The sequence below is a fragment of the Choloepus didactylus genome, chromosome 1 (assembly GCF_015220235.1).
Source record: "Choloepus didactylus isolate mChoDid1 chromosome 1, mChoDid1.pri, whole genome shotgun sequence".
Taxonomy (NCBI): Eukaryota; Metazoa; Chordata; class Mammalia; order Pilosa; family Megalonychidae; genus Choloepus; species Choloepus didactylus.
This window is the reverse complement of record NC_051307.1, coordinates 239,003,676-239,017,286: the sequence shown is the minus strand read 5'-3', so window position 1 is coordinate 239,017,286 and position 13,611 is coordinate 239,003,676. Positions and strand designations below refer to the sequence as shown.

General features: G+C 45.8%; 1 protein-coding gene across 8 annotated transcripts in view; it reads left to right on the top strand.

The window, feature by feature from the left end:
• Positions 1–13,611, top strand: part of SRGAP3 (SLIT-ROBO Rho GTPase activating protein 3) — a 355,578-nt gene that overhangs the window by 281,360 nt on the left and 60,607 nt on the right. For all 8 annotated transcript variants that reach the window (XR_005211341.1, XM_037800919.1, XM_037800931.1 and 5 more), the window contains 4 exons: positions 3,621–3,749; positions 5,221–5,442; positions 6,901–7,002; positions 9,196–9,393. Coding sequence is in view for 7 of the 8 variants with exons in the window: in XM_037800919.1 (XP_037656847.1) it covers positions 3,621–3,749; positions 5,221–5,442; positions 6,901–7,002; positions 9,196–9,393 (651 nt within the window). In the remaining variant the exon portion in view is untranslated. The remainder of the gene's footprint in view (positions 1–3,620; positions 3,750–5,220; positions 5,443–6,900; positions 7,003–9,195; positions 9,394–13,611) is intronic.

Here is a 13,611-nt window from a genome sequence, read left to right as displayed (position 1 = left end):
TTTAGCTCTAAAAATTATAGGAGATTGGGTAGAAACAAAACCCAACAGGACTTGGATAAGTTGGAAAAGTAGCTGGAGGCAAAGAGGATAAAATTCCAGGGTAATTACTGAAAGCAAAGGAAAATAGACTTCACAAAACTAAGCAGGGACCTAATTTAAAAACGGGCAAAGTATTTGAATAGACATTTATCCAAAGAAAACATACAGGTGACCAATGAGTACATGAAAGGATATTCAACATCATTAGTCAGGAGGGAAATGCAAATCAAAACCACAATGAGATACCCCTTCACACCCACTAGAATGGCTAAAAAAAAAAAAAAACGGCAGATAATAACAAGCGCTGACAAGGATATAGAGAAATTGGAACCCTCAGACTTTGCTAGTGGGAATGCCAAATGGTGCAGCCACTGTGCAGAACAGTCTGGCAGCTCCTCAAAAAGTTAAACACAGAGTTACCATATGACTCAACAATTCCACTCCTAGGTATCTATCTACCCAAGAGAAATGAAAACATATGTCAGCACAAAAACTTGTACACTAATATTCATAACAACCTTATTCATAATAGCCCCCAAAATGAAAACAACCCAGGTCTATCAGCTGATGAACAGATGAATAAAATTTGGTATATTTATACAATGGAATATTTTCATCAATAAAAAGAAATGAAGTACTGATACATGCTACAGCATGGATGAACCTTGTAAATTATATGCTAAGTAAGAGAAACAAATCAGAAAAGACCACATATTGTACAATTCTGTCCAGAGTAAGCAGATCCACAGAGATAGAAAGTAGATCAATGGTTGCAAGGGGGTAGAGGTAGGGATAGGAGAAAGGGGAATGACTTCTGAGGGTACAGGATTTCTTAGGGTTGATGAAAATATTCTAAACTTAATGATGATAGTTATACAAATCTGTGAATATACTAAAAAATAAAATAACTAGGCAAAGAATTACATGACTAAGACAAAGGGCGGAATATAGTGGGATAGAGAGAGTAAAGGCTGGGGAGTCTGGAGGCTAATTTTTAGTTCAGATTTGTACACTAATTAGCCATTTGGCTCGTGTACAAGCTGCTTTTCTTTAGTTCTCATTTCCTTACCTACTAACTGGATGAATTAAGCTAAAATACTTCTAAAATCCTTTACAGGCATAAAATTTCATCATCCCTTAAAGGGCTGAAAATGATCTCAGGGCCATAGTGGACCACTGAAGACAGGCCAGGAGTATCAAAACTCCCTTTGGGGGTTGGGTGGCATGGCTGACACAGGATGTAACTGCCAGAAGTCTGTTTCTGGAAATTCCCAGATTATGAGGACACTGGAGAAAAGTTAGAGGAGATCTCAGAATTATAAGGTGGACAAGGAAGTACCTCTCCTGAAAACCTTAAAGAACTTGATCTGGAATAAGGAAGGTTTAGGAGTGTTTGGATCAGGAAGGAAAATCGTGATTCTTTACCTGTCCTTACTCAGCAGTGGGATGCATCGGCCTGAGAGGGGCAGTGAGACAGCTCTCCAACTCCATCTTTACTCTTCTTGCCCAGGCAAACCCAGAACAGAAACAGCTTTCCAGGGAGGTGGTCAGGTTCCTAGCCAAGACTGGCACCTCCTGCAGCCTCACCGTGCCTCTCCCCACCACTCACATCCAGATAGACAGACTCTCCTCCTCCCTCCTGGCCTTCAGTCAGCCCACCTTGTGCAGGGACTATTGTGGGTGCTACAAACCCAACAACAAACAAGGCAGATTGATCTAGAAAGCTTACTTTCTAGAGGGGGAACACTGACAATCAACAAGTAAACAAAGAGGCAAAAAATATAATTTCAGGTAATGGAAAGTGCTTATAAAGAAACATAAAGCAGGGCAAAGGGATGGAGAGTGCTGGGGAGGGGAAGGGGCAGTGGTGATGCTGGGAGTGTATTTTAGACAGGCTTGTCATAAAAGCTGCTATGATCATGTAACCTTTGGGTCAGGACCCGAATGATGGGAAGGAGCAGGCCATGTAGAGATTTGGAGGGACGGCCTGGCAGGCAGAAAGTACAACATGTCCAAAGGCCCAAAGTTAGGAATGAGCTTGGCCTCTTCAGGGATTGAGCTGAGCGAGTGAGGGGGAGCATGGAAATGGGTTTCCACTCAGAGGTGGACAGGGGACGGGGGATGGAGAGCTTCACAGGCCATCAGCGGCAGTTGTGTTCTCTTCTGATGGTAATAGGAAGCCTTGGAGGACAGCGAGCAGGGGCCTCAGGAGGTCTCATTTTATACTCTAAAGGCCCACTCTGGCTGCATTTGGAGAATAGAATGCAACCTCCAGTGTTGATGTCATTGCCCTGGTTGGGGACCTGGACATCTCTCTCCTGGACCATTGTAGGATCCTCTTGCTGGTCTCCAACAGTCCTGCCTCCTTGTCACCCTTCATTATTTTCTGACAGACACAGTTATGATTAAAAAAATCACCCCATTGCTTAATCTTCCTCAGAAAGTCTCCCAAGGCCCTTCACCAACTGATCCCGCAGCTCCTACAGCTGCCTCTCTGTCTTAGTTTCTTAGGGCTGCCGTAACAAAGGACCACAAACTGGGTGACTTAAAACAACATTTACTGTCTTGTAATTCTGGAGACCAGAAGTTCAAAATCAAGGTGTCAGCAGAGCCGTGCTCCCTCTGAAACTTGCAGGGGAGAGTCCTTCTTGGCCTTTTCCTAGCTTCTGATGGTTTGCTGGCAGTCCTTGGTGTTCCTTGGCTTGTAGATTCATGCATCTGCCTCTATCTTCACATAGCTGTCTCCCCTGTTTCTGTGTCCAATTCTCCCCTTCTTACAAGGACACCAGAAATATCAGATCAGGGCCCACACTAATCCAGTTTGGCCTCATTTTAAGTAATCACATCTTCAAAGATCCTATTTCCAAATAGGGTTATATTCACAGGACTGGGTTTAGGAATTGAACATATCTTTTTGGGGGACACAACTCAACCCATAATGCCTCCTCCCACCAGGTTCCATACTCTGTTCTCCACCCACCATCCCAGTGGGGCCTCCTTTCATGCTGTTGCCTCCTTCAGAAATGACGTGCCCCTGCGTCCCATCTCTTCCTGCTGAGTCCTGCTGATCTGTCCCTCAGTGCCCACTCAGAGAGCGCCTCTCTGCAAGTTCTCCAAAAGCCTACCATGGAATTGCACATTCTCTCCTCTCTGATCCCACCGCCTTGTCCATATCCTTTGGGCAGGAACACAAAGAGATTCCATCTTGCTGTCCAACTCTGATCCATTGGACAAAGCTTCCAGGAATACTGTGTTGAATGGTTTCCTCAGGCCTTTGTCTGGGCTCAAAGGGAAAGAATCCTTTAATTTGTTTGTGATGCATTCTGTAAGTAGAAGGGATACCATGGCCCACATGCCAGGAATCTGCCAACCCTATGCTTGTCAAACAGTGTCGTCGTTGGCTGCATGCATGCAATGTAAGGTGAACCTTCTGAGTGCAGGGTCCAATTCTTACTCATCTAGCATATAGAGGCATTCCATGGGTGTGTGTGGGATTGAATTGCTGGCAGTCACCATAAAGAACACCACAAATCCCTCCCATAAATGGCTCAGCTCTGACATCTATTCTTTTCTTCTTCCAGAGGCAGGCTAAGTATTCTGAAAACAAGCTGAAATGCACGAAGGCCCGAAATGACTACTTGCTGAATCTGGCAGCCACCAACGCAGCTATAAGCAAATACTACATCCATGACGTCTCTGATCTAATCGATGTGAGCACTCTGGGGAGTCTGGGACTGAGCAGGGCCTCACAGTCGGGGCTGGCACACAACATTCACTGAAGGGAGGACTGGTTTTTGTCCTTAGCCAACATCCTGGAGTGTCCAGTGGTCCTTTTTGAGCCCTGTTGGAGGTTGGGGGCCTGGGAGATGAGTATTGTCCCATGGTTTCCACTTCCATGGGTGGGAGATAGGCCTCTGGTGACCCCCTGCACAGTCAGGTTGGGCATTCATATATTCAACACGCACTTCCGAAATCCTTCCTGTAGATCAGGGCTGTTGCTGTGTTGGGGTTCCAGGAGTGAATTGCACATAGTGTGGTAAAGGAGATGTTTGTATGTTCATTAAGTCAGACACACTCACATGAAAGAAATTAGTGAATGAGACAGAATTACACAGATCAGCTTTATGTGGGATATTATCAAGGGAAAAATTGGGCAATTTAAACAAGTGGAGAATGGAACGCTGGCTCCTGAGCACCAGCTGTGCAGGATGTTGCAGTGAGAACTGGACTCGGAGAAAGAACATGGTGAGCAGTGACATCAGGGACGGAGGCCATATTGTCCGGTGTGGGAGCCCAGACAGGTTTATCTTGTTTTCCTCTCCCCACGCAGACAGGGATCTGCCCCAGAAGATGTTCGATAAAGATTCAATACAAGTTCATGGATCCTTTTCCTCTGACCCTGGGGCACCCCGTCTGGAAATCAGAAGGTCTCTGTTCTCTTCACAGCAGAGGGGAGCCCATTATCACCATCCCAAGGCAGAGTGGCTGCCCTGCCCTGCCCATTCCTCCCCAATGACCTGAGGCCAGACCCCTCCTCTTTCCTGCCCTTTGACTTTCCTTTTCACTCTTTCAGCCCTTTCATTTATGCCTTTTTCAAGTATTTATTGGGCAGCAACTATGGGTCTGGGACTTGGGCTCGGTGCTGTAGGTGCAGCAGTAGACAGGAGTCAGCAGTTCTGCCTTCGTGGAACTTATGATCTAGAGGACACACTAATGGTTGCAATGCAGAGTCATTGGTGTCACAGTGGGGAAGGTGGAGGGAACTCTGGGCACCAGGAGGAGGGGAGAATGAGAACAGGAAGGATTTCCTGAAGGCAGTGACCTCTAACCAGAAGGAGGTGTATTTAGGCAGGGGGAGAGAGGGAGAGTATTTCCGGCAGAGGGAATTAACTGCATGTGTGAAAGCCTAGAGATAAGAAAGAACATGGTGAATTTAGGGAGCTGAAAAGGAGCTCTACTGTTGCCCAAATCTGACCCCCCAACTCCTCCTAAGGACTTTGGTGTGATTTTTGTGGTAGGATTCCAAAGTGCACCCTTGTCTCCAGGCTGAAAGGTCTGTGGAAGGGTGGTGGGGGGTGGTGGTGATCATAACTCAGTATATTGGGGAAGGAAGTGCTAGTAGTCACTGTCTCTGCAGCAAAGTTCTCACCTGCACCCTTCTGTTGTATGCCTCTCCCTAAGTGCTGTGATTTGGGCTTTCACGCCAGCCTGGCCCGCACCTTCCGGACCTACCTCTCAGCTGAATACAACCTGGAGACCTCTCGCCACGAGGGGCTGGATGTCATTGAGAATGCGGTGGACAACCTGGATTCCAGAAGCGACAAGCACACTGTCATGGACATGTACAACCAGGTCTTCTGCCCCCCACTCAAGTTTGAGTTCCAGCCCCACATGGGGGATGAGGTAGGCTTCCCCTAGGACCTTGGGCTTGAGGCTGCTTCCATCTCGTCTCCCATGCTTTCCCAGCCCAGAACAGCAGAGGGAGGAGAACATCAGCCCCACCTCCAGATACAGGATGTCTAACTCAGAGGCCTGAAGTCAAATCCCTCGGCTGGCTCAAGTCCCTCTCCTGCCCGGCCTCCAAAGCTGAGAACCCTTGGCATGCCAAACCGCTGAGTGTCCTGTGCTGGTTGTACTGCTTAGATTCTCACTATATTCCGGGGAAAAAAAACGGGGTGGGGGAGAATATACCTTGTTACTGGTCCCAAAGCAGAACTACTAGTTACCCAAGTTTCACAAAATCCCTTATGCAAATAGCTTCTTAAATTTCCCATGTCATTTCTCCCTCTCTGTAGGGCTCAGGCCCTAGTTCCTGGAACCACTGAGGAGGACCGCCACCAGGTCTCACTACCTCCCCACCTCTGCCATCTCTATCGCCTAGGAATATGTACAGCAAACTTCCTTCTAGTGGCTCCTTTCTCTTTGCCGAGATACATCCCACCCATGCACTTGAATGTCTCAGGAGTCAGAAGGACCCAGAACAACAGTTTACCAGACCCAGCCAGCTTCCAAATCCCTGTGGGAGCTCAGCCGTGGCATCCACTACATCAGTTTGGCTGGGAAGGACAAGGAGGCACCTTAGGAGATGGCACTTGAAGTACCCTGCAGATGCCCCTGCCTGCTTCCTTCATTTGAAAAGGAGAGTCCTTCTGCAGGGCTTCAACACTGACAGCCCTTTTGGTCCATCATCTGGACCTGAAAATTCTGGCCTTGTAGTTACCACTAATGACTGCAGAGTTTGGGTCACCTAGTTAGTGGCAAATAATTGGCATCAATGAAAGAGCTCTACTGAGCGTTACTATCTCAGTTGTATCCCTGGGAAGAATGAGGTTCTGCAGCAGACCAGGCAGGCCCAGCCCACAGGTAGTAATAGAGACCTGGATGGTGACAGTGTAGGGGTTGGGAGAAGGGCATTTATCTTGGTTCTTCCTCTCCTCCACCCCTCACCTAATCAACTGATTGGGGAAGAAGGGCTATGAGAGTGCAGTTCTCTGATGCTGGGGAAGGGAGCACTCTGCTGGTTTGTTTCTTACTCATCATTCTTTTTCTGGCTTCTCTTAAGCAGTTGCTTTCTTCCTATAACTTCCTGCCTTGGGATTAATTAATTAGTCTCACCAAATGAGGCTTAGTAAAACCTGTAGTGCTGCACAAATGTAGAGGATGATGATAGAGAGGCCACACCTGGTAATGACAGGCAGGGGCACTTGGGAGGAAGAAGATTCCTGATTCCCATCTGGTTTTGCCACATCCTAGCTGGGTAACATTTCCAAGCTGTGTTTCCTCATCTGTAGGTAGGAATGTTAATGATAACATGGGTGACGGGCACTGGGCAACTGCAGGGGCTGGCTGTCGTTTCTGCAGGTGTGTCAGGTCAGCGCTCAGCAGCCCGTCCAGACAGAATTGCTCATGCGGTACCACCAGCTGCAGTCCAGACTGGCCACTCTCAAGATAGAGAACGAGGAGGTGAGCGAGCCCCTCTGCCCAGTAAGGGATTTCTTTCAAAGGCCTGGCTTCTCCTGGGAGTTCACTCTTGCCATGGAGTGCATAAGAAATTATGGTTCATCCACAAGATGGAATATCATACAACCATTAAAACCAAGCACACCAAGAATGCTTAATAGCATGGAGGGATCCTCACAAGGTATTAAGTTAAGGAAGTAGAACTCTATGTTCAATGTCATCATAACTATGTAAATTAAAGTGTATACTCACATGCATTGAAAAAAGACCCTGAGGAAATACTTCAAAATGTTAATAGTGATTTTCTCTGAGTTGTGGGACTTTAGGCAATTTCTGTGTTTTATTTTGTGCTTTTCTCCATTTGCTACAATGAGTAACTGTTATTTTTATCATAAATAATAGTAGATATTTTAAATTACACAATGAAATAAACCACTCGGGGCATACTAAGTGTGCCATGGAATCTGAGCTCCAAGGAACTGGTCAGTCCTACCATGCAGTCCAGCACATGTAACTAGGCCACACAGAGTTACTACCAGGTGGGTACAAGCAGAGTATTATCTGTGGTGATTGCACTTTGATCTGGACTGATGAGGTCAGGTGGGAAACATCATATTCCCACCTGGATACCTCCCTCTAGAAAGGATGTCAAGTGATAGGAGGCCCCCAGAGAAGACACCAGGATGTTGGGGACCTTACGGAAGGGTTACTTGAAAGTGCTGGGCAGGTTCATCCTTGAGAAGTAGAGTCCTGGCCAGAGGTAGAGGGTCTTGGTCCCTGTCTTCAAATTCAAGAGTGTTGTGCTAGAGCAGGAGAGCAGGGTTGCTTTGTGTCTCCACGAAGGACAAGCCCAGAACAAACATGAGATAGACTTTAGCTCAGAATTATAATGAATCAAAGCAGTCCCTTGGGGGAGTTTATGTGGAGGCAAATTATGTATTTTTTCAAACCTGAGAAGAGAGAGGAGGGGTACAGAGTGTTTTCTTTCTTTATTTATGCCCTGTATCCCTCCCCGAAAGATTTATGTACATGCAGCCGTATTATGGATAATAACACTAATGAAATTTAAGTTGGAAATCAGAACCACAGAAGAGGAGAATAAGGCAAATGTTCCTCCGTATGGGATGCTGATGACCTTGAATATGCTTAATTTTCAACCTGAGCTTTCTGTCAGACTGTGCTAGAAAGGAAAATTGATTCATTTATTTATTCACTCAACAAGTATCTATTTAAGTATTATTTATTTAGCTATTTATTGAGCACATACCATGTGTTGTTCTAGAGAGAGTGCAGTGAGTCAGCAAGACAATATGGTGCCTCCTCTCATGGAGTTTATAGTGAGGAAAGATGGATAATTAATACCCCAAAACAAACAAACCAGTAAATGAATAAGGGCAGTATTAGACAGTGATTAGCACTAAGTCAAGAATGGCAGTCAGGAAGGCCTTTCAGAGGAGGTAACAATTAAGCTGAGTATCTGACAAGAAAGAGACTTTGAGTGATAATTATACAACAAATGCTGATGCCGAGTTTCCCATTACTGCTTTTGGAATGACCCTCCATGAGGTCATGTAGGCACACTTCAGCAAGGGATGTTGTGAGGTCGGGGCTCATGTGCTCTGTGTGTGTAGCCTTCCAGTAGTCTGCCTAGATTCCAGATGAGAAGCTGGAGTGTGGAGGGACTGGCCAAACAGTGTTGGCCTCTGAGTCTGTCTTCCTTGGGTTTCTCTTTTCCCAGCTTGGCTTTTGATAGGAGCCCAGTAGCAGATAGCTGGAGAGCTCACACGTTAAGGATGGCTGCTCACACTTAGCCAGACTTTGTCCCCTCCCTTCTCTGAATGAAGAGAATAAGGAGTGTTTCTGATGGGGCTCATTTGGGGCTAAAAAATCAGATAAAGAGAAACGAGCCTAGAAATCTGGATCCCTTCTTTGCAAAAACATTCTCCAAGGTTCTCTCTGGCAGAAGCAATACACTAAAATGACCTTAGACTGGGCAACTTGGCTTTTCACGCCAGCCAGCTGGGTGAATGCTTTGCTTTACTTTCCTCCTCAGTATACTAAGAGTAATTATCGTCCTGCCTATTTCCTAGGGACTTTCAGTGGAAGAAATAAAGTGATAGTTGGGATAAAGGAGTTTGAAATGTAAAAGGGACTATAAAGAGAAGGGATTCTTGTTGATATGCTGTGTCTCCCCAGGTTAGAAAAACCCTGGATGCCACCATGCAGACCTTACAAGACATGCTGACGGTTGAGGATTTTGATGTCTCCGATGCCTTCCAACACAGTCGATCTACTGAGTCTGTAAAGTCAGCTGCCTCTGAGACCTACATGAGTAAGATCAACATTGCCAAAAGGAGAGCCAATCAGCAGGAAACAGAAATGTTTTATTTTACAGTAAGTGGGGTTCTGGACCCAGAATGCACTGTCTGCTGACCCACTGTCAGGGACTTTTGGGGAGAAGCCCAAGCCTAGATGAGCCAGCAAAACCACATGGGTCAGTTAGACCTGAGGCCCTTCCAACATGCTTTTAAAATGAAGTTGTGGGCTTCGTCTTCTGAAATACAGAAAACAAGTTGCCAAGTGGTAACACTGACATTGATCTTGAGCCAGATGGTTTTTGCAACTTTCTTGGTCTAGAATTAACCAGAGAGAGTTTTATTAAGAAGAGTGAAAGGAAATGGGTGGTGAAGCCAGGTGTGAGTTGCAAGCAACAACCCTAAAGTTATGTGGATGGACTGCGGCATTGAGTTGTCTTAAACTTTGGTGTGTGCTTTGGAAACATTCCCCTCACGATTCCAGGCAAATTGGTTATGAGTTGTCAGCCCTTCATGTAGAGTTCCAAATTTCTTACATTCCATTTGGTCAGGGGCTGCGAGGGGCAAGGAAAAAGAGATTTGGACTGGGGTTTTAGTTCAACATGTGTGTATTGAACATAGAATGTCAGGGTTGCAAGAAACCTTAAAACACATGAGTCCAGACCTTCTATCTGATGCTTGATTCTCTTCAACCATATCCCCGCCAGTCATCAAGACTCTGCTTGGATGCTCCCAGGATTAAAAGCTCCCTCCTTCCCATAGCAACCATTTTGTTGGGTTGTGGCTGGTTTTGGAGAGTAGATATTTCCCTTATCTTTGTTAACTTTAAAATCCTCCTCATTAGGGTTTCCAGCCCTTGATCTTGAGTCTGTTCTTTTGGGTAACCCAGAGCAAGGCTAATTCTATATGACAGCCTTTCACGGTTTGCAGGCAGCTGGGTTTTCATTTCTCCAGGATAAACATATCTTATTCTTTCATTCCTGCCACGTAAGTCTTAGTTTTGAGTGGCTTCAGTATACTAGTTGCTCTCTTCTGAACATGTTCCAGTTGTCGATGATTCTTCTAAAATGAGACTCTCAAGAATGGTCTGACCAGCTCAGAACGGAGCAAAACTTCCACCCCTTTCATTCTGCATATTGTGCTCCTATTCATATATCCTAAATTCATATTCTTTTTTGTTGTTTGTTTTAGTTATTTCGAAGCTAAGTTAACATCAGTCAAATTTCCGTTCCCTCTATGGCTATTAAACTAGTCCTCCCTCCTTCTTAAGGATGTGTAGTTGATTTCTTGGCTTGGTCTTTTCTTAATCACCAATTAGATTTCCTCCTAATGGATTCAGTTCATGGCTCCAGACTGCCAGTCAAGATCCTAATCCAGTTGTTCAACACATATGCTATCTCTTCAAATCTTGTGTTATCTGCAGATTGAGCCAGCATGGCTTCTATATCTTAAAGTTTGTCAATAAAAAAACTCGTGGATGTGCCAGGGCCAAGGCTAAAGACAGAGTTGTTAAAAACATGCAGCTGGGCTGATATTGATCCACTAATCAGCACCTTTTGATTGTGCCCACTTAACTAGTCACACACCCACCCGGTTGTACTAACGTCCAACTCCATCTTGCGAAGGGCCTCGGCAAATCTGTTGTTGAAAATCTGTGGTTGAGATGCACTGCCTTTCACTGATCAACACTCTTTGAGATTGTCAAGAAAGGAAATGAAACTGGTCTTATTGAATCAGTCCCTGCTGATTCCTGGCATTCACTGTTTCCACTGGGGTCTACTGTGCTCACAAAGAGAACTTATGGGTTATAGAGATGAGTGAGGAGTACACACGAATAATTAATTCACTTTGGCAGTAAAAGCAAAAAAAGTCGTGGTAGTGGAAGTGGGGAAAGGGGTCTAGCCTGCTTGAAGTTAAAAGGCAGAATTCATCAGTGTCCAGGACTAAGAGCCATAAGACATTATATTTTAATATCTTAATACTCAGTTTACCAACCTGGTTGGTTTGTACACTTTCTCATGACTTGTTGTGGCATTATTTTTGGCATTTTTTAAGGATATGTATTGCTTTTAATCCAAACATCAGTATGATTTGTAATAGCATTCTTTCCTTCGTGGGTCACATGTGAAGCATGGGTGAAACTTGGAAGAGGTGCATGGGCCACAAAGCCCAGGTATGTAACACGAACTCAACAGTGAATGAGTTACGTGTTTGGGATTGGAGCTTCAACTACTGGGGGCAGTGAGGCATGATGGAGAAAATACTGGCATATGCCTCAGCTCTTCTATTTAGGTGAATACTTGGAGATGTGATAGAATCTGGGGACGTTATTACTGAACCCCCATAGAGAGCCTCTGGATCAATGGTTATCAAACTTAACTGCATGTTTGAATCCTCTGGGAAATGTTAAAAATTCAAATTCCCAGATTACCACGCTTCCTGACGTGGGACCCTGGAATTTTGACCATTTCTGGGTCTCTGTTATATCCTCCTCAGGTGTAAAATGAAGGGGTTAGATTCACAGAAATCCAGGGCAGGAATTTGGACTTTCACAAACTCCCCAGCAGGTTAGGAGGCAGCTGGTTTCCTGCATCACCCTTTGAGGAATACTGTGATTCTCCTCTCATTTTACACAGAGGAGGACACAGAAGCCCAGAAATGTTCAATAATTAAACTAAGATCTCACAATGAGTGGGTGCCACATCTCTGAGCTTTGGTTTTCTTCTGGGTAACATGGTAATGATGTTGCCTTCTCCATTTGCCATCCAAGATTGTGGTGAGGATCAAATGTACATTTGAGAACTGTTGCGTGCCCAATACATGCAAAGGGAAGTGACTCTTAATGACCAAGGGGAAAGGTCCTAACGACTAAGAAGGACCATGGAAAAGGAGAGAAGATACCACAACATCCCACCAGTTCTTTCATTCCAGAAACCCACCAAACTGTGGGGTTAGGGTGAAGTGACCCCAGTCTTTTTCGTGTAAATGTCAGAACCCAGCCCCCATGGACCATTCCCCTACAACCATGTTCAACAGGAAGATGGTGATGTCAGAGACTGTCTTCGACAAGTGTTATTGGTGGTGTCCTGAGCCTACACGGCTTATTTCTCTGCTCCTCCCCACCCCTGCTCCCTTTTGAGAGCATGCTGGCTGCAGTAATATAATGAATTTCTTTGTGAGAAACTGGTGGGTGGATTTGGGGCAGTCACACCCATCCCTTGACTTTATTCACAAAACTTTTCCAGTTGCTTCCCACTTGGGAAGCTCCTTTCCCCAGGTCATACCCAGCTCCTTCCCTCACCTCCTCCAGGCCTGGGCTCAAATGTCAGCTTGGCTCTGAGGTCCTCCCTGACTCCCAATCCCATTTCCTGCTTTATTTTTTCCATAGTACCCCCCACCATCTGACCCATTGTTTATTTCACTTACTTTTTTTGTTTAATATCATCTGTCTCCCCATGCTGGTATATAAGCTCCTTGAGGGCAGGGACTTAACTAAATTTCTCAGCACCTACGGTATGCCAGGTGCAGCTATAGGCGCTAGGGGTCCATAAAGGAATTGGACATGGATTCCACCCTACAGCAGCTCACAGTCTAGCAAAGGCACTCCCAGCAGAGGACTCTGGGACCTTGCTCAGGTGATGCAGGGTGGGTGAGTGGCTGAGAAATGCTGGTACCTGTGTGGAGGCCCTGGCTGATTTGGAGGCAGGTGGACGTGTTCTGTTTTGCATTGGTCCCCATCCCTTGTCACTGCTCTGAAGTGCCCTGTGCTTAGCAAAGGGCCCTGAACTAGAAGGCAGCCTGGGGTCTGGTTCTGGCCTGCTATTGACTTATGGCAGGACCTCACTTGTCATATCTGTAAAAGGAGGAAGATCATATCACCCAATGCTATTTCAGTAGGAAAGTCTGTCAGAGGGGTCTGCAAAGCCTTTCCTCCTTCAGAGCCAGGACCAGATATAAAAAAGACTTAACTCCCAGGCTCTTCCCTGACAGATTCAATAAAGTGCTCTTGCCTCAGTCCATGGCACCAGGGACGGTTACCATCTGTATTACTCTTCTAGAAGCACAGCAGAGTGCTGATGGCTAAGGAAACCCTTTGCTTCATTCTCCCACAGTCCTCACCTAACAAAAGCAGCATTCACTGCCCCCATTCTCCCTGAGGTTTCTTTGTGTTGCCAAGCCCTGACCTGAAGTGCCTGGAGCTCATAAAGGACTGGGAGCTGCACTTGGCAGAGCCCAGGATTTGAGTGGAGAGAAGCAAAGGAGCAGACACAGAGGCCCCTCATTTCCCCTCACTGGG